General features: G+C 35.5%; 1 protein-coding gene across 12 annotated transcripts in view; it reads right to left on the minus strand.

Annotated features, from left to right (window-relative positions):
- TENM3 (teneurin transmembrane protein 3) overlaps positions 1 to 21,533 on the minus strand; it is a 708,976-nt gene that overhangs the window by 326,143 nt on the left and 361,300 nt on the right. For 11 of the 12 annotated variants that reach the window (XM_087963269.1, XM_087963268.1, XM_026667191.2 and 8 more), the window contains one exon: positions 10,463 to 10,762. In XM_087963269.1, coding sequence (XP_087819395.1) covers positions 10,463 to 10,694 — 232 coding nt within the window. In that variant the 5' untranslated portion in view covers positions 10,695 to 10,762. Of the gene's footprint in view, positions 1 to 10,462; positions 10,763 to 21,395; positions 21,414 to 21,533 lie in introns of those variants that run through there. The other variant, XM_087963271.1, reaches the window with a different exon arrangement.

The following is a 21,533-nucleotide window of genomic DNA, read 5'->3' on the forward strand; positions in this document are numbered from 1 at the left end:
GAAATGTATTTCTCAGACCATAATAAAATCATTTTTCTTTTGTCATCTACTAAAGATAATCTTGGGAAGAGAAAAATTTCCCTGGTTTGCAGTTGTTGCTAGTCATAAATTTATTAATAATGCTGATACTTACACAATCTTAAGCTTATGTTTGGACCTTGTTTTCTTTTAATTTTGATTTCACTTTTGTAATTGGAATATAATAGCACAACTGCTACTGAACTTAAGACACTTATTATTTGAACAGCATCACTTGTTGATTGACTCCTAAATTAGAATTAACATGTGAATTCAAATCTCAATTACTTAGCAGGGAAAAACTACCTTCCCAAAAATCATCAACTGATGATTGGTGATATGCTAATTCAACCATGAGTCTCTTCTCTACTTGGTCAATTAAGCTAAGTCTTAATTGTTCTTAATTTGTTCTTTTGGATGTAATAAGTATGATTTTTTATATATATATATATATATATATATATATATATATATATATATATATATATATATATATATATATATATTTGTTTTCTTAAGTTTTCGGGTACTTACATGTATGGTGTCTCGGCTTGGTTCGGTATTTTCCCACGTCATTGTAGTTGTTCTTTTAAAGTTGTAGCAACGTTTCAGCAGAATCTCATCTGCCATCATCAGGCTTCTGTATTGTGTCCGTCTGTGAGTCAGACTTTTACAGTGGTTTCAGATTTGAATTTGGGGCAGCCTATTGCTGTGCCAGAATGGTTTTTCTTCATCCTGATTGGTTGGGAGTCTTGGTCTGTGTTTATTGGTCTCGGAGTTTGCTGTGTTCTGCTTGATTGGTGTCTCTAATATCTTCTGTCTGTTTTTTGGCTCTTTTTGTATCTTGATTGGCTGGTAGCATTGTGTTGCTTTAATGGAGGCCTTAGTGCAGTGCAGCTGGGTGGTTGGGATGTGTTTGAGCCCAGGGGCTCCCTGGCTTGCGTGGTAAATGGAACATCTTTCCAGTCAGGGTCAATCTCTATCATTAGTTAGGCTCAGTTTGGACCAGTGGGTTTCATCTGGGTGCCTGGTTGGGATGTGTTTGTTGAGCTGGAGGCCATCAGGGTCTGTTCACGGGCCATAATTCATCATTATCTGTTCATTGTGTCCAGGCGCTTGGCTTAGGTAATTAGTTTTAGCTACGGAGTTTATCTTAAAAGGTTGCGTAGGATGGGGCTAGGGTTTTTTTTTCTAGTTATGGTGTCCGTCCTCCTCTGTAGATTAGTACATCTAATTTTTGTCTGCTCTCTACAGAACTTACGTCCCAGGTGTAGGAAATTGTTTTTCGTCCATGGGCCAAATCACGAGACCCCTATTAAGTCCAAGCGCGGCTCTGATTCGAATCCTTCCATGAACAGGTTTGCAAATGACAGGTGACAGTGTGATCCCATGGAGCCTCTATTTGTTTGTATCTTGTAAAGCGTGTTCTGTTAGTCGGTGGGTTTAGCTTTATTTATTTTTGAACGTAAGGACGGACTCGATAAAGAATCCAAACCCAAATCCAAACCAGATCTTCTTCAAAGGATGGAGCTCGTTCCTTAGTAAAGCCATTTCAGTTCTTTTCAGGATACGTTTAGTGGCTGCTGTGCTTTGATGAAATGTTAATTTTGAAGCAGGTTGGTGTGTATTATTGTCTCGCATGCGTAGGAATTGGACATAGTATTCCTGCTCTTTAATTTCCAGCTTTTCGAGAGTTTTGATCTGGCTGTTTATTTCCTCCCCGTAGAGGTTTGATGTAAGTTTTCTTAAGTTTTCATGGTAACATGTATGGTGTTCGGCTTGGTTTATGCCAAGTGCCCATAAAACTTAAGAAAACAAATATCAAACCTCTACGGGAGGAAATAAAACAGCCAGATCAAAACCTACGAGAAACTGGAAATTAAAAGAGCAGGAATACTATGTGACCTCCAATTCACGCAGCTGCAGAGACAACAATACTACACCAACCTGCTTCAAATTAACATTTCATCAAAGCACAGCAGCCACTAAACGTATCCTGAAAAGAACTGAAATGGCTTCTTTACTAAGGAACGAGCTCCAATAAGAGATTCCCGATTAGATCAGTTAAAACAAAGATTTGCTAGCTAACTACACCTGAACTGAGCAGCAAAATCCACCCTCTACTTTGGGACAAGATAAAAACAACTTACAACTTGGAGAGCTGATTCTGAAGGCATTTACAAACAAGAAAAATTATTGAAAAACTAAAGAAATTAGAACATGACAAGAAAACCCCAACAACTCACAACAACACCTGAAACAATTAGTGCACAACGTTTCCAACAGAGAACTCACCAAAACAGAAACAGATGTCCTAACCAAAGGATTCAATTATGCTATAGCACCCCAAAAAATCCCCACAGAATCCATCATATGTGCAGTAGAATCCAGCCTAACTAAATTAAATACAGATGAAGCTGATAAAATAAGACACCAAGTTACCAACATCTTATGCACAAGCAAACCACCAAAAAGCAACTTACAGAAAAATGAAATCAAAGCACTACAAACCCTGAAAAGAGATAGCAGCATAATCATCCTCCCAGCAGACAAAGGAATGCCACTGTAGTAATGGACAGAAAAGACTACGAAACAAAATTGACAGACCTACTCCAAGACTCCACATACAAACCCATAAACACAGACCCAACCACATATCTGGAAAAATTAACCAAGAAGAAAATTATAACCAGCCACATAAGCAAAGAGATCCAACACGCGATCATACCCAGAGAGAAATCTTCCAGATGCCCCAAACTATACGGCCTCCCAAAATACACAAAGAAGGCATACTCTCAGACCCATAGTCAGCTCCAGAGGAGCACCACTACAAAACCTAGCTAAACACCTAGCAAAAGAGCTACAGCCCCATGCTGAAACAGCAGCTTCTCATGTAAAAACTCATACCACTTCTTGGAAATGATCAAAGATCTACACGTGGAGCAAGAAGATCTGCTTGTAAGTTTTGACGTGGTTTCACTATTCACCAAGTCCCGATAAAAGAGACCCTTGAAATCATCAAAAATAAATACCAACCAGCTAAACACCTCATGGAACTAACAGAACACTGCTTAACCAACACATATTTCATATACAAAGGACAAAGATACAAACAAATAGAAGGAGCTCCCAAGGGATCACCACTGTCACCTGTCATTGCAAACCTGTTCATGGAAGAATTCGAATCCAGAGCCCTGGCCAATGCCATCCTCAAACCCAAACTATGGTTAAGATACATCGATGACACATTCGTGATTTGGCCCCATGGACAAGAAAACCTAAACAATTTCCTAACACACCCAAACAGCGCACACCCCAAAATCAAGTTCACCATGGAAACAGAAACAAACAAACAACTACCATTCCTAGATGTACTAATCTACATAAAAAACAGATGGCACACTAGGACACACCATATACCAGAAGAAAACCCACACCAACCGCTACCTCAACGCCCAATCCCACCACCACCCAGCACAGATAAACTCCGTTGGCTAAAACACTAATTACCAGAACCAAACGCCTGGCAGACAAGACACACATTAAGACTGAACTATGCACCCTGACTAAAGTACTGACAGCCAACGGCTTCCACAAAAGCAAAATCACCAGCTTGATCCACAAAAACACACTGAAACATAATAGAGACCCAGAAGATGAACAGACCTATGGAACAGCTGTCCTGCCCTACATAAGAGGTACTACAGACAAAATTAGTAAGGTACTACACAGACATCACATCAGGACTGCCTTCAAAACAGACAAAAATAGCAGCCATCCTTAGCAACCCCAAAGATAAAATTGACCTGGAAAACCAAGGCATATACGAAGTCCCCTGTGCATCATGCCCGGCCACATACATTGGACAGACCAATAGAAGAATAAGCACCCGCCTGGATGAACACAAAAATGCAGTCAAAAAGCTGGAACACACTTCCTCACTAGTCCAACACATGGAAGCCACAGGTCATAGCATCAACTTCAATGGCACCAAAACCCTGGCCACTATAGAAAACCCTAATCACAGAATCATCAGAGAAGCCATAGAGATTGAAAAAGACCAGAAAGCATGAATAGAAGAGATGATTCCACCAGGCTGTCAATCATTTGGAAGCCTGCACTCACAAACAAAAAATCTCCACACCACAAGCCAGGCAAACACCTGGGCACAAACAGATCCCCCTGATACCTCCAGCTCAAACACATCCCAACCAGGCACCCAGATGAAACCCAGCTTCCTAACTAATGATAGCCGTCCATTTACTCCGAAGCCAAGCTGCACTAAAGGCCTCCATTAAAGCAACACAATGCTACCAGCCAATCAAGATACAAAAAGAGCCAAAAACAGACAGAAGATATTAGAGACACCAATCAAGCAGAACACAGCAAACTCCGAGACCAATAAACACAGACCAAGACTCCCAACCAATCAGGATGAAGAAAAACCATTCTGGCACAGCAATAGGCTGCCCCAAATTCAAATCTGAAACCACTGTAAAGTCTGACTCACAGACGGACACAATACAGAAGCCTGATGATGGCAGATGAGATTCTGCTGAAACGTTGCTACAACTTTAAAAGAACAACTACAATGACGTGGGAAAATACCCAACCAAGCCGAACACCACATATATATATATATATATATATATATATATATATATATATATATATATATATATATATATATATATATATATATATATATTATTTGACCTCCCCGGGCATATATCTAAACATTTGAAGGATTTGGTATCTTTTATTTGGGCTAAATTTGATAAATACTACTTACAAATAGATTTCTTTATTTTAAGTACTATAATTTAGCTACAGACTCACTTTGTCTTTCATTCGCTTACCATGTCTGGGTAATCCCACATTTATAACTAAGCAGGAGCTAATTCATCAAAGTTCACTTAAAAATACATATTTCTCTTTGTTTATTTCCTAATTTGATTTAGTTTCTTTTTCCATCCAATGAAGCTTAAAAACAGGATACATATCTCAGACTGCTATTCTATCCAGCATTCATTTTAACATTTAGACCTATCACTTCATCCCAATTTCCAAATCATTTCTATCCAAAATTATCTAAAACCAAACGTTAATGAAGCCACACGCTGATCTTCCTTGTTCAGGGTCTCAGACGGACAAAAGTAATTTAGGTTTCAAAAGCCATTTAAATCATTCAACCAAGCTCTTTTTTCTAGATGAACATCAATTTTAAAATCATGTTTTGGAGGGGGAAAAGGGATATTTATTAAAAAGGGGGTTCAAGAAATGTTTCCTCAGCATGTTTAATAACAAAAATGACATAAATATGAGCTTAAACAATTTACACCAATGGATTTATCAGGCCTTAATTCTAAAAATTAACACACATGTAGTAATGTTTTTTGAAGAGCCTATATAAATAAAATATTTAAATATTAGAATATTATTTTTATTCAAATCTATACAAGACCCTAAACGCTAAACTATTAGGAACAAATTCTTTTTAGTTCTTAATGAAATATTGTGAACAAGTGTAAATTAATTAGATCTGCCAATAAGCCAGTTCAAACACTTTTAATCACTATTAAATAAATCATGTCAATCAGTAAACGAGACAGACCATATGTTGTAATTGAAAATGTATCAAAAACTGGCATTTCAAAAATCTACAGTACATATACTTTCTGAGTGTTAAAGAAATATACTGTGTGCACAATTATTAGGCAAGTGAATATTTTGACCGTATCATCATTTTATGCATATTTTCCACCTCTAAGCTGTATAAACTTGAATGCTTAGTGGTTATAAGCATATCATGTGATGTGTATTTGTTTAATGAGGGAGGATGTGGCCTAAGGATATCAACACATTGCCTACATCAAGGTGTGCATAATTATTAGGCAGCTTCTTTTCTTCAGGCAAAATGGGCCAAAAAGAGATTTAACTGATTGAAAAGTCAAAAATTGTAAAAATCTTCAAGAAGGATGCTGCACTCTTGAAATTGCTAAGATATTGGGGTGCGATCACATCAAACATTTTGTTGTAAATAGTCAACAGTTTCGCAAAAACAAGACACATAAGTTGAAATGGAAAGACTGAGCTAAGAAATATCTGAACACAGATTTTTCTAAGGTTTTATGAATTGATGAGATAAGAGTGACTCTTCATGGACCAGATGGATGGGCCCATGGCTGGATCAGTAACGGGCACAGAGCTCCACTTCGACTCTGTGTCTCTCAAAAAAGGTGGAGATGGGGTATTGGTATGGGTTGGTATTATTAAGAATGAGCTAGTTGGACCTTTTTGGGTTGAAGATGGACTCAAAATCAACTCCCAAGCCTACTGTCAGTTTTTAGAAGACACTTTCTTCAATCAGTGGTACAAGAAAAAGTCTGCCTCTTTCAAGAAGACCATGTTGTTTATGCAAGATGGTGCTCCAACCCATGCATTGAAGTACTCCACTGAGTACCTAGCCAATAAAGGCCTTAAAGATAAAAGATTTATATAATCTGATGAGAAACCAGAGTTAGGATTAGGATTAAGAATAACGACAAGGCCCCCTTCCTCACCTGATCTAAACCCTATTGAGAACTTATGGGCCCTTCTCAAATGGGAGATTTACAGTGAAGAAAAACAGTACATCATTCAGAACAGCAGTGCCTGGGAAGCTGTGGTTGCTTCTGCACAAAAAGCTGATCATCAACAAATCAAGAAACTGACAGACTCCATGAATGGAAGGCTTATGACTGTTATTGAAAAGAAAGGTGGCTGAATATTATTATTTTTTGAAATGTCAGAAATGTTTATTTGTACATTTTGAGTTGTTTGTTGTTATTCTCACTTTAACAGATGCAAATAAATGAGTGAGATGGGCAAATTTTCATTTTTCATTTTGTTGCATAATAATTATGCACATTAATAGTTGCCCAATTATTGTGCATATATATTCTCCTAAGAAAACCAAGATCTCACTTTTACTTTATTAAATATTCAGGTTTGAAGTATATTAACATTTTGGATTGACCAAGAGCACTGTAGTTGTTCAATAATAAAATTAATCCTCCAAAATACAACTTGCCTAATAATTGTGCACATAGCGTAGAACCTCTTTTGTGAAGATAATTTGATATAACAAAGTACGTTCTACCTAGTGCATCAATATGTCACTTTTAAATACAAATAATTGAATATTTTCACAGAGTAGCATCTCAAATCTAATAAAGAAATGTATTCACTACATCAGGGCTGTCAAACTTGCAGCCTGTGGGCCAGATGTGTCATGTGCTGGCCACGCCAATGCACAGTTTAGCAAAGGGGGGGGGAATTGTGATATGAGATATGACGCCATCGTGATGATACAAGTTTGATACCCCTGCACCACAGTAAATGCCCCAAAAGTATGTCAACTTTTCTTGGAGAAAAAAATGAGACAACTATAACTGAAGAATGATAGTCAATATTTTCCTCTTATTAACTGACGTATTCCAATAATTTGGGTGTCAAGGTTCGAAATCAAGCATAGGAATACTTTGCAAGTTAACACTGGGCAGGCTTTGTTTTAATATTGCATAAACATACATACTTCAATCTTACATCATCAAAATTTAATATCTCTAAGAAAACCCTATGGAGAAGTGTTAACAGGACTAATAGTTTATTATACATGATCTGCAATTCTATCATCAAAAATATCAATAGAACTAGAACTTGCTCAGAGAACCTTCCTAGTTCAATGACACACTTCATGTTTTAAGAGTATTTGTGCCTTTTAGGCAATTCTTGCTATGCCTTACATCATCTCCCATTCAAAAAAAAATTCCATGATGAATATGAACAATTATGAAGTATGCATCTTGCAGAAAGCAAACTACTGAAGTTAGGACAATAAAGTGTGGAGAAAAGAAATTACATAAAGCAAACACATAATGCAAACTTAACTAACAAAGAACTCACATAAGAAATTAATACACGTTTGTGTGTCTTCAAAGCATTGATTTCCAGTGTCTGTCTTGAACTAGTCCCTACAATTTTCTTTTGCAAGGTGTTTTTTTTTTTTTGCAAGTGGTTTGCCATTGCAGGGCCAACAGAAACTGGCCCCAGGTCACCCAGCTGGTTTTGCACCTAAGGTGGGACTAGAATTCATGGTTTCTGGGTTCCTAGCCAAGTTACAAACCTTATCTGTAAAGGACTCACAAAATAAATTAACACCTACATATCAGATAAACAAAATATTTCATTCCACATACACACCATCTATGATACTCAGTACTATCTCCAACTCACTTTTTTCCCCCTGAGTGATGATGCACAATTCAGGAGAAAATAGAAAAAATGCCAGACTATAGACATCTACCCACAACTTTATTTTCTAAGAATGATGAGTATGACAGTATATTATAATAAATAAACTCAAAAGAAATCAGAATGGAAACAGAGGCCAGAAGGGATGCAACAGAATTCAACTATAAATTTACAATTTATAATCATTCCCATCTATCGTTATTTCCATGGCAAGTAGTTATGACCATGACAGTATGACTATGAAATAGTAATGGAACTTTGTATAGGATTCTGGTAAAGATGGAAGGATTTTCCAATGAACACACACTAAGTTAAATTGTTCACACGTCTTCATTTAGTGTGCACATGCACTATTAGTTTTGTTATTGTTCTGCCAATTATATCAAATTTTGATATAAGGAGAAAGGGCATGTAAATAAGACTAACAAGAGTATAAGGACAGTTCAAATTATCATATTCTTTAAAGTGACCAGGAGAAATGTGAATGGCACTAGTGATGGGTATGCCATAAAAAGATCTGAAGCCAGGTTAGGGATAAATCATCTTGGAGAAGATCCATCCAGTTAGCACTAACTTGATGACACATAATCAGTCAATCAATCCATCCATCCATCAAGGAAGTCAAATAAACAATTGGCATTTGCAGATTACAAAAAGAACCCTTCTACCATAGGAACTCCCTGAGACTTTACATTGCTTAACCACAGGGGTGGGATTCAAATTTCTTAACAACTGGTTCTGTGGGCATGGCCTAATTTGTGGGTGTGGCTTGGTGGTCATGTGGCTGGGAGTGGCTTGTATGTAAATATTGTAAATATATATGTAAAGATTGAATTTTTTATTTTTAAAAAAAGAGCAACTTTTACCCAAAATCAGGCAAAGCAGGCAGGCAGATTGAGCTGCTTGCAGAATCACAGCTTCACTCCCAGATCTACCTTTCTGCGATCTGCTGCCTGAGTCTGCACTGAAAAATAGAAGCTTCAATCCTAAGGAAGGTTCAGGTCTGCTCTCAGGCCACTTCTCCCTCCCCCAACCCCCTGAATACCACCCCGACTGGGCCTCAGGGAAGCCTCCTGGGTGGGGTGGGTGGGGAGGGGAGGGGCCAGCCAGTGGTGTGATTTGCCGGTTTTCCAAACTGCACAGAATCATAACAACCAATTCTATAGAACTGGTCCGAACTGGTAGAATCCCACCCCTGCTTAACCATCCTGATTTGTGACAGATCTTGAATGAGGTAGCTCGGTAGTTAAGATGCTGTGTCTTAGATTGTTAAAGATCTATAGTTCAACAGTTTGAGACCTGAGTGCCACAAGATGGAGTGAGCTACCATCACTTGTCCCAGCTCCTACCAACCTAGCAGTTCAAAAGCATGCAAATGCGAGTAGCTGAATAGAGAGCACATTTAAACATGCAGGAAGATAACAATGGTCTGTGTTTTGCCATGTGTTCTGTGCTGTGGTGTGCTGTTATGCTGGCCACATATCTGCAGAAATGTCTCCTGACAACGCTTAAGAAATAGAGATGAGGACTGCCCTAAAAGTTGGTCATGAGATAAAATCTCTAGGGAAACCTTTACCTTTAACTGAATAGTCTGTCATAAGATGTGACATTCAAATTTTGGAAATCCAGTTAGACAAAGAAGTTCTATCATGATAAAGGGATCATGAAAAGTTTGTCTGCAAACCCTGCTTATGGTCTATAAGAACACTGAATCTCATAAATTATAGATTATGTAATTTATCTACTTGATATAAATACACACACACACTTATATGGTATCATACAATATTGTATGATATCATGCAACATATTAATCTATTTGATATAGAAATCAAAACACTTTTTCAATTAACTTGTCAGCTATCAAATCCCTTTCCAGGTGGTTTTTGGAGATCAGGTAACTGTATACGTGTATCATAACTTAGAAACAACAGTGTGTATGTTTTGCAAAATAGCTTTTTTACACTGATAAGGCACATAGATAGTAAATAAATAAGTATTAACATGAATAATCACATTAAAGTTTGAAACCAATATGGTAGCAATATAATATACAATTGGTGAATCATTCATATTACTGGCATGAGAAGATGGACCACACAGAGGACAATGTACACAGTCATAAAGGAGGTTTATGCTAATTGCCTACCTTGTCTGGTATATTCATCAGATTCCCTGGGGACTAAATCTTTTACCCGGTTTCCATAAAGCAGTCTGGAAGAATCATGATCAAAAGCTTTCAAGGTTTCACTTGAACTGTAGGACTTCTGAGTAGGCACTCTGCATTCTTCATTTTCTGTGGAAGAATTTGTATAACGCCTTTCCTTGTCTCTTCTGCTCTTTGTCAGGGAGCAATAAGGTCTGCGTTCTTTCACATCCATGCTTCATTCCTTCTATATGCACGTCAGATCATACCACCTGGAATTCTTCGATACATTCAATTATTTACCTGGAACAGAATTAAACAGAGTATATGTTGGAAACAGATTCTCCCTCTATGTGTGTGTGTGTGTGTGTGTGTGTGTGTTTGATCAATTCACATGTGGATTAGAAGTTTATTCATTCTTTCCATAGCCAAATACCACCATGAAGGTGAAATGGGACTCCCTTTCAATTTCCAACTTTTAAAGCTATTAGAATCTAGAAGTTTGTGCAAATTTCAAATATATAAACTCTTACACAATACCAATTATACTTTAGGTACTTATTCCAGTTGAAGTTCTTCTCCAGTTTGTGTGAATGCCACATCAAATGTGTTATTCGAATCTTTCTTCTAAATTGATAACTTCACTCATTCCACCCAGATGTGCTTTAGTTCAGGCTCAACAAAGATTTTAAGGTAATGTTTGTTCTATTACAGTTTAGGAGAAAGTTATTTCTATTTTTGTGTTTAACCATGCAGATGAACAAGCATTTTTGTTATAGTACATCTTCTTTCTCAGTCAGACAAGAGTTTTCTTCAAATTTTACGAAAACTGTACTTCCAAAAAAACCCAGATGATATGCTATTTCTCTCTATATTTCTATGAACACACACACACGCACACACACACACACACTTTTGTTAGTTCTTAAGATTTAATTTTAGAATAGTTTTTGCTTTCAGTCAGGTACAGTAAATAGTCTAGATAAATTTTATATGTAGAAACATAAGACTGTAGAAACAATATTAGGAATATTGTTAACCTATATATGTATGTTATATATAAATTAACCTATATATGTATGTTATTGAAAAGAAGGGTATATTGGTCACTGATTTTTTTTTGAAATATCAGGAATGTTTATTAGTAGTTTATTTTGAGTTGTTTGTTTATTATTCTCACTTTAACAGATGGAAATAGTGAGATGGGCAAATTTTCATTTTTCATTTAGTTGCATAATACCGCACACTAATAGTTGCCCAATAATTGTGCACACATTGATATTCTCCTAAGAGAGTCAAAACCTGACTTTTACTTTCTTAATTATTCAGGTTTGAGATTTATTAATATTTTGGATTGACCAAGAACACTGCAGTAATATCAAGCATCTTTTGGTATAATGAAGTATTCCTAGTGAAATCTATAGTGGTGAGCTGCCCAGGATGATACAGCAAAGCAGCCTGAAATCATATGGTATCAGATTCTTTTGGTAAAATGCTGACTTGATTTTCATCAAACAAGTCTTCTGGGACTATTGACAAATTATGCATGTCCAAAGCACATTGTTTAGGCGTTCATGAGCAAGACTTACTTTTGCCCTGATGTTCTTTCTGGACAACAAAGATTTCCTTCTGGCACTGTAACATGTTCTAGTTTGTGCAGCTTCTTGCTGATGAGAGAGGTTCATGCACTGTTGATTTAAATAGTGGCACAAGGCACAAGCTACCATGTGATGAAATTCTGGACTTCTTAGAGACTTTTTATAGTATTTTGTGTTCTGAACTTGGTTTGAACTTTCTGGGACAGCCTGGCCTGGGCAAGTTAGCAACTGTTTAAGAACTTCTTTACTTGCAAATGATCCTCTGGACAGTGGAATGATTGCTGTTCAATTGTTTTGCAATTTTTAAAAATCTATTTCCAGGTTTGGAATCTATAACCTTATTTCCAAAGCCTCAAAGAGCCCTTTTAATATAGACATAATGATATCACACACTTCAGCAACAAGCAGCAAATCGAACTAAATGCTGAGGTTTAAGTAAGACAGGTTCCTCTCCTAACCATGAACCTGATCTGATGCACCTGATTCTAATTTGAGATATTTGAGATTATGTACTTATTTCTTCTATGTGCGAATATTCATTTATGTTTATTTAGATTACATAATAGATTACAAAATGTGAATGGTGCATATTTGTTGTATCATATCCTCTTTTATCTTGTCAAAATGAAGATCAAATTTCTGAATGTTGAATATGTTGAAAAAGACAAAAATTTCAATGGCATATATATGACTATTTATCTTCAATGTTTTTCAGAAGTACCATATTCCAGTAACTAAGCATATAAACATCTGACATGCTACATCATAGAATTACAATTTAACATTTAATTTGTAATGTTTATGTACTCAGAATAAATAAATTTTATTCTACTTTTAGAGGAAGATGAAATATGTGCTTAAAACGAGGCAGCCATTTCCATCTCCTCTGACAGCTATAAAATTCTGCATAGGTACATCTACATGTCTCTCATATATGGGATTAACTACTGCCAAGGCTGCATACAAAAATAAAGGGGAAACTTTTGCTCATTTCTTATGCTGATTGTGCGTGCATGGAGAATAAAAAATAAAACTTTCAATTTTTCTTCACTGTCCATCTGGGAAACTTAAAATTGACTGAGAATGTGCATGAGAACAAGCATACACAGAATGTTTATGTATGTTGAAGTAAGTATTAACACTAAATATTATTTTTATAGGCCACTGACAATATATAGTTAAATTAAATAGGTGAAATAATTTATTATTTAGTGAGCTCAAAACATCAAAATGGGTATTTTGAAGTTGAAACATATTCTACATTTCTAGGCAATATCACACTTCACATAATCCTGTCAAACCGAACACATTCATTCTCTTAAATTGTTATCCTTTCTTATTCTTTTATCAAATATAATAATGGGAGAAAGGTAGGATACATTTATACTTTCTCCTGCACAGATACAAAGAAACACTAAAAAGGGTCATTATTTATAAAATATAACTGTAGTTGTTAAATCAAAGAATGAATTATATTTCCTACATTTGTAAGCAAGTTTGAGAAAATAGGAAAAATATTAAGTAGTATTCAAATTGCACAGACTATACTTTCCTGTAGAAATCAACTTTAATTCTGAATTATGTACTATGTACAATGAACATAGTGCACATACTATGCTATGGAGGCTTTGATTGTGAAAATATTGCAAGTGATGTGCCACTTTTTGATATACTGAAGATTTGTAATAGATGCTTTGCTTCTTCATCAGTCTTGATAGAATTATTTTTCTGTATGACCTAGGAGGGGCCTCAAAATGGTGACAATTTGGGGACTTCCGGTTTGTCGGCTTCGCGAGCGGCAGGGATTCGCGAAGCTGCGCGATCCCTGCTGCGCTAGCCGTTTTTTGGGGCTCCGATCCGGACGGGTACGGAGCTAGGCTGCCCTGCAGGGGCAGCTGAAGGTAGGGGGATCCGGAGAGGGGTTTGGGGGTGTTGCAGACCCCCTCCCGGCCAGCAGAACCCCCTTTTCCCAGGACGGTGCAGCGGCGAACCGTAATGGCCGCCACAAAGAAGCTGGCAGCCGGGTAAGAATGCGCAGGAGGAAGTGGAGAAAGTTTTTGAAAGGAGAAAGTTTTTCTTGGTTCCTAGGACTCTAAGACATATTTAACAAAATTCCTGAAAAGTATGATTTTCTGAATGATACCTTCTAGAAGAGGAAAAAAGCGGCAGTTTGGTGGTGCTGAAAGGAAAGCTTACCCTCTTTTCCTACGGAATAAATAAGTGGATATTAAGAAACCTATTTCTTTTAGGTGAAAACTGGCTTTAAGCGATGAGTGGGAAGAGAGAGGACTAAAAAAAATATTTGTATGCTAAGACTTTGTTGGAGGAGATGCCTTAAGGATTTGAAGACTAAAATATATTGCAATAAGATTTTAAGAAACAGATTTGGACTTTCTTTTTCTCTGATTGATACTACCCCAGGAGGAGAAAGTGAGAACTCTGCCTTGGTTTGAACTGATTGATAACTTTGGGATTGTTTTATTTTTTCTTTGGAATATTCTGGTTGTTGTAAGAAGAAAGAAGGGGAAAAGAAAAGATTTATAATGGCTCTTTCTATTGAGGAACTGAGAAAAGATTATGAACAAGCAAAAAAAAAAATGGTAAAGCTGGTTTGAAAGAAGCCTTCCTTTTTCCTTTATTAACTATCAACAAACATTACAACAGATGAAGACAGCAGAAGAAGAAGAAGGAGAGGAAGCCATTTTTAATAAATTTCAGAATTCGACCAAGAAAGAAGGAAGAGGGAAAGGAAGAGAAATAAAGGACTTAAGATTTAAAAAAACACTTAAGAAAGGGAAAAATAAGGTGCAAAATCAATATAATGATAGTAAACAAAAGGGAAAAGGAACACGACAGAGAAGGGAAGCCAGTAAGGCAGAGGCTAGAAGAAGGGGGGGGTAGAAAGGTTTGTTGGGAGAAGAAAGAAAGGGAAAAGGTGGAGAAAAGCTACAAAGTTTTGAAATTAAATGGGAAAAAAGGAATCTTTTTAGGGATAAAGGATAAAGTATAATTTCTTCAAAAAGATTTTGCAAGGTACATAAGATGATATTGTAGTATTGTATTAGAAATAGAAAACTTAAATGGTTTAAGAGTTGATAAGAGATTAAAATGTTGAAATGTTTAATAATGATTGGTTTTAAAATTTAATAATATGAGGGGAGGTTTAGAATATTGAGTTTTAATTAAAGAGTTTAATAAGATTATGGTATTGATGTTATTATAAAATTTCTATTATAGTATTTGTTTTTAATATTTAGATCTATTGTTTAACTATGTATTTAATTACTCTGGGTGTACTATTTAGATAGAATGTACCAAGCAAAATCGGATTGGGTATTGGGCGTTATTTTAAAGGTTAATTTGATTAATTTAGGGGGGAGATAGAAAGGCATCATACTCTGATTAGTGATTTCAGGAGAAACTTCTTTTTTTTTATAAGGAACGAGACAAAGGGACAATAATGAATGGACAAAAGATACAAATATAATGACTCAAATTAAGATGATTAATTAAGATAGAATTAAGAAGAGTGAAATATGTGGAGAAGTTAATATAGAAGGCTTAGAATGGTAAATAAAATAAGTAATGATATGTAAGATGAGCATGAATATAATTGAAGTCCATGAAGAGAGAGATACCTGGGTCCAAGTTACTTTCCAAAAAAGATTTTTTTTATGTTTTATGTGTTGTGTGTATATGTTTTTTTTTGGGGGGGGGAGAATTAATAAAACCTTGCAGAAATATAGAATGAGAATAATGGTAACTAAGTCAGAAAGAAATAGATGAAATAATAATAATGAAATTGAATAAGAGTAAAGAGAAGTAAAGAGAAATTGGACAAGAGGTTTTTGTATATTTATATGGAAATGCTTTAAAACAGAATTATAGTTTATCTGACTTGTTAAATTTATAATGGAAAAAGGTTTAAACATGTAATGGATAATGATGATTTGTGTGTTTTGAAAATTAATAAAACTTGTTTTAAAATAAAAAAAATGGTGACAATTTGGGAGGAATGTCACTACCTCAAAGCGAAGCTTCATTTTAGTATTTCCATTACTGAATTACCCTGAGATTATTCACAGACTTCTAGCAGAAGTTGAAAAAGAAAACAATGTTTTCCCATGTGAAAAAACTTCTATATAGATTTAGAAATACAAGCAAATTTGATCATAAAAAAGACTTTTTTCATCATATGAAGTAGAAACTACAAAAAAAACAAACTAAAACAAAACTACAAAGCATGTATTTCTCCTAAATTTAGACAAGTATTTAACGTTGAAACTTAAAACACTTAAAAAAACTTAAAATACAATGATACAATGTTTTGACTTTCTAACACTGAGTGTCCTGAAACTAATTAGATAGGTAGTTAGCTAGACAGGCAGGCTGGCAGACAGACAGATAGAATTATCTCGTTATTGCATGACCTTTTCATCTTGTGAACTTTTTTAAAAATAAGATTTTCTTTCTTCTATAAAAAATCAAAGCATGTTTTTAACAAAATAATCTAATGAAAAATATAATCTCATTTGGAGAATAGAAGTTCCAATTTTTTAATCTCTAGTCTCTACTCATGCCAAAATAATTTCCTGAAAATTAATTATAATTTTTTGATTTACAGCAAGAGTGATTCCATAGTCAAACTTCAGTATGTTTTCATTTACTTTTTTTAAATCACTGTCACGAGAACATTCCAATGGGAGATACTGAAAATATTGAGTCTATTTTCCTATACTTTGAATATACAAATTTTAATAATGAATTAGATTACTTTTAACCCATAAAATGTAAACCTATTTATGAAAATTATAAACATTTAATTTACTTTAGTATACTTGGTTTATTTCTTTAGTATAGGTAATGCATGAAATTTCAATACAATTTACATGTCTGAAACAAGCCCTTAATATTATCCCCACATAACACAGTTTGAAATAGTTTACAGTAATTAAAAAAACTCTTCTACACATCACTTGTGAGGCCAAAGTTTCCAGTTTTCATGATGATACAGCAAATGTAAGTAATATAATCTTACTTGTGCTAAACAAACAAGATTTCTTACATATTTATTTGAATTCTTCATGCATGTATATCTACAAGTGCATATAAAGATAAATACATCATATATTCTTTTATATTCTGTGTAATGTAGGTGTCTCTTTGCTGCAGGAGCATATTTAAATTTCAATTCTAAAGAGTAAATTGCACAGAAACAGTTGGGAGATAAAATTTGCTAACTCAAATAACCCATAGGCAGTTCCAGTATTAAATGTATACCTCCCATGTTCTCTTTCCTATCATATATATGAACTGTATTACTTTAAGCTTTTTCCTTAAAAAACAAATAATGCAGCTTAATATTTGCTTGAGTGAATGAGACAACTCGCCCTGTCCATCTCCCCCACCCAACTTGCTGCAGCTAATTCACTGCAGGACAACTCGCTACAAGAAATTGAGTATGGGGAAACTCAAAAGAGGAACAAGTGAATTGCAGCAGACCTTGTCTTGTTTGGAGCTTCTCATGGATGAAACACGGCATGCCCAGGTAGCCTGGGTGTGGATCCAGGCCGAGGGCATAGTGCATCTGTGAGAGAAGGCCCACTGCCACTGCTTCTTCCTGGTGTGCTTGCTGCAAGGACCAGCCGCTCTGCTGACATCCACGTACTAATCCTGTACTCTAGCCTTAACAAATGCACAGGGCTGGAACGGCTCTTTGGCAGCTTCATTTTTTTTATTTTTTAAAATTTAAAAATACTTTATTAAATAAATTTATATTTCGCATTTCCAATTATATTTCGCATTTCCAATTTTGAGCAAAGGCGAGCCTTGCTGCTGTTAATATATGAAGTATTATGTACAATCATTTTTTTACTTATTTTCTGTTTTAGGATTCCTAATAGAAATATCTCTGGTTTCAACTCAATTTTAACTTTTGTGATTTCTTCCAACCAATTTTTAATTTTCTTCCAATATTTTTTTGCTTTTGGGCAGGTCCACCACATATGATAGTAGCTTCCCTACTCATAGCCACATTTCCAACAGTTTGCCGAATTATTGAGGAACATTTTTGCAAGTCTTGATGGCAGTAAATGCCAGTGATAAAACATTTTGTACAAATTCTCTTTGTAAGTTGCTGATAAAGTTAGTTTATAATTTATTATCCACAGATTTTTCCAATCTTCCAAATTGATGCTATATTCAAAATTTTTGGCCCAGGTTGTCATCGTTTCCTTCACATTTTCTTTTTCCAATTTATAACTCAACAGATATTTATACATTTTAGAAATCATTTTTCTCTCTGGCCCTTGTAAAATTTTATCTAATTCTTGTTGTTCTAAGTGTATCCCATACTGTTCTATATCCTTCTTGTATCTAGTTTGTATCTGTAGGTATGGCTACCAGCTTATTTGTATTCCTTGTGACATCAATTCCTGCTTAGATTTTAATTTCCCTTTATCATACAATATCTCTTTATAACTCACTTTCTTGTCTAGATCTAAAACATTCGGGTATACCATTCTTCCTTGGTCAACAACCAGATTGGGATCTTTGTGTAATGATTTTGTTTCAATTGTTCCTATACCCTTAATAGTGTATCTCTAATTTGGTGTCTTTGAAAATATGAATGAAATTTGCTTTTCCCTTCCCACATGAATGCATGCCAGCCAATTTGCATGTTATGCCCTTCTAATGTCAATAATTTTTTATTCTTTAGGTTTATCCAATATTTAATCCATACTGCTACTGCGGCCTGATAGTAGAATTCCCAATCTGGAAGTCCGAACCCTCCTTTATCCTTACTATTTTGCAGAAGTTTAAGTTTTATTCGGGCCTTTTTCCCTTGCTAGATAAACTTTTTAATTGCTTTGTTCAGTTCTTCGAAGTTCTTTTACCTAGTTTTATTGGGATTACTTGAAAGGCAAATAGCATCATCTTAATAGTGGCAATTCTCCCTATCAGTGATATTTGGAGTTTCCTCCAATTTTCCAAATCTTTTTGTATTTGTTTTAGCAGTTTTTCATAATTGTCTGTTTTTATCGATGAGCATTTAGCTGTTAACCATACCCCAAGGTATTTCAATTTTTTTGTTGTTTGGATCCCTAATTTCCTTTCTATTCTTCCTTCTGTTTCACTGTCATCTTTTTTGTTAATATCTTTGGCAGTCCTGGCAGCTTCATTTTAAAACGGCCTACAGATTTCTCTGGAACTATTTACTTAGCCAGAAAAAAATCCTAATTGGTCAAATAACATTTTCCTGGCCAGTCAATGAAGAATTCCTTGAGGATTCCTGAGATCAGCCTGTTTGCTCCCATTCTGTCACAAGGAGCCGAACATGGAAAAAATGGGTTGACAGCAGCAGTCAAAATTTCAAACTGCAATCATGTGATATAACAACCAAATGGGAAATTGTGTCATAAGTCCACTGTGGTCACATGATTTTTCTGCTTAGCAACTGCAATGTTTAGCAATGAAGATTAACAGTCCCAAATATAATTGCTAAGTAATTCTAGTAAGTTAGACATCATATTCTATGCCATGAACAGTTGTATTAAAACCTCTCCAACTTGCTGGCTTCCTGTTCTGACCACATAACACTTAGGCAAAAATTATGAACAACTTAGTTCTACTAGTGCAAGCTGACATTTATCAGCAGGAAGACTTAAATCCAGGGAGCCCCGCTGCCACTTGCACAACATTTGCCCAACAACTTTCAATTCCCAATGAAAAGCCAAATGGGTTGCTGAATGCCCAGATATAGGAAGACATATAAATGACTCCACAAAAAAGCTGCCAGGCTTTGAACTACCATGTCAGCAATGAACAATCCTGAATAGCATTTGCTCCTCACAAGGTATCTGCCGGGACTCTTTGTATAAATGGGGCATAATATCCTCCCTATGATATGCCCTATGCTAAATAAATAAATGTGGTTGCTAAGTGAAGTCTACCGTATATGGGAGAAAGTAATGGTAGGCTAATCCTGAATTTTCACTAATAAAATTTTATGGAGAATAAATATAAAATGATTGTTGTCTAGTGGTGGATGATGGGCCTCTCAGATTGGATTGCATTCAACATGCTACTCAGGAAGAGCTACGTTCTTTAACAGGACTAATGGTATTTATCACTTGGCTATATTAAAGCTTATGGGAGGTCTATTTCTATAAAAAAGAAAGAAAATCTCAAACTACAAAGACAGAATTACTCTGGGAACATGGAATATAAATACCATGAACGCTGAAAAGGTCAAAACAGTGAAAAATAATGTGAAACCAATGTAAATACACACAATAGAAAACAAATTAGGTGGACTGGAATAGACACTTTCATTCAGAAGATCACAGTGTTTGCTATTCAGAACATAAACAAAGAAAATTAAAATTTATAATTAAAAAAGATATGGCAAGAATAATGTATGGCTGAAATGCAATCAACAATTGAATACAATAACAGTTATGCTTTGTGGTCAGCTCATCAATGTAACTATTGATGCATGTGAAGTGGAGGTAGATGAGAATTATCATCAAATTCAATCTGAAGTTGACATAACTTGAAAGCCTAGTATGCTAGTTGTGACTAGAGAGAGGAACACCAAAGTTGCAATTAAGGAGGAAAATATAGTTGGATTGTATGGTTTAGGAAACCAACATGTAGTAGAAATATGACTTGGCAAATTATTCCATTCTAATTATTTCTTCATTCCTGATACAGCCATTAAACAATCAAAATCACATCCATAAATATGGACATCACCAAACAGACCACATCGAAAGAAAATTAACCATATTATTGCTTAAAAAAAAAGGTAGAAGAACTAGTTATAGCATCAAATACACAGCCAGGTATTTACTATGGAACAAATTGCATGGAAAACCACATCCTGAAAAGGAATCGTTGCTCAACACTGTTCGTATTTACAGCCAAGATATTGCAATGGAATTAGACTGGTCAAATGTGTTACCCTCACCATCAATAGCAGAAAAATTGTGAAAACCGAAGGAAGCAAGATGCCCTATGGAAGTAACATCAAGAGTCTGGGGAATATCATTAAAAATACCTGGGTATCTTTCAAGCTAACGATAAGCACATCCAAGTTAAGAAGAAGATTAAAATGAGCATATCATCAGAGTGAAGAAGACCTTAAAGTCTGAATTCAGCAGAGGAAATATTACCAAGGCAACTAACATCTGTGTAATTTCCAGTCATTAGATACACTGCTGTAATAGCAAACTGGACTCAGGCAGAACTAAAAGCCCTGAGTAGAAAGACTAGAAAAAAAGAATGACAATGAATCATGCTCTTCAACTAGGCAGTGATACTGACAGGCTACTTACCAAAGAAAATAGGTGGACATGGAGTGTTGCAAATACACCACACAACTGAAGAAGAAACGGGGCATTGGAAGAATATCTGAAGGACAACAAAGAACATACACTTAAGCTGGTATATCAAGAAGGCTTACTGACTACTGG

This window comes from Notechis scutatus, chromosome 4 (genome assembly GCF_049901735.1).
Source record: "Notechis scutatus isolate UNSWTSFEM ecotype Mainland chromosome 4, rNotScu1.2, whole genome shotgun sequence".
Taxonomy (NCBI): Eukaryota; Metazoa; Chordata; class Lepidosauria; order Squamata; family Elapidae; genus Notechis; species Notechis scutatus.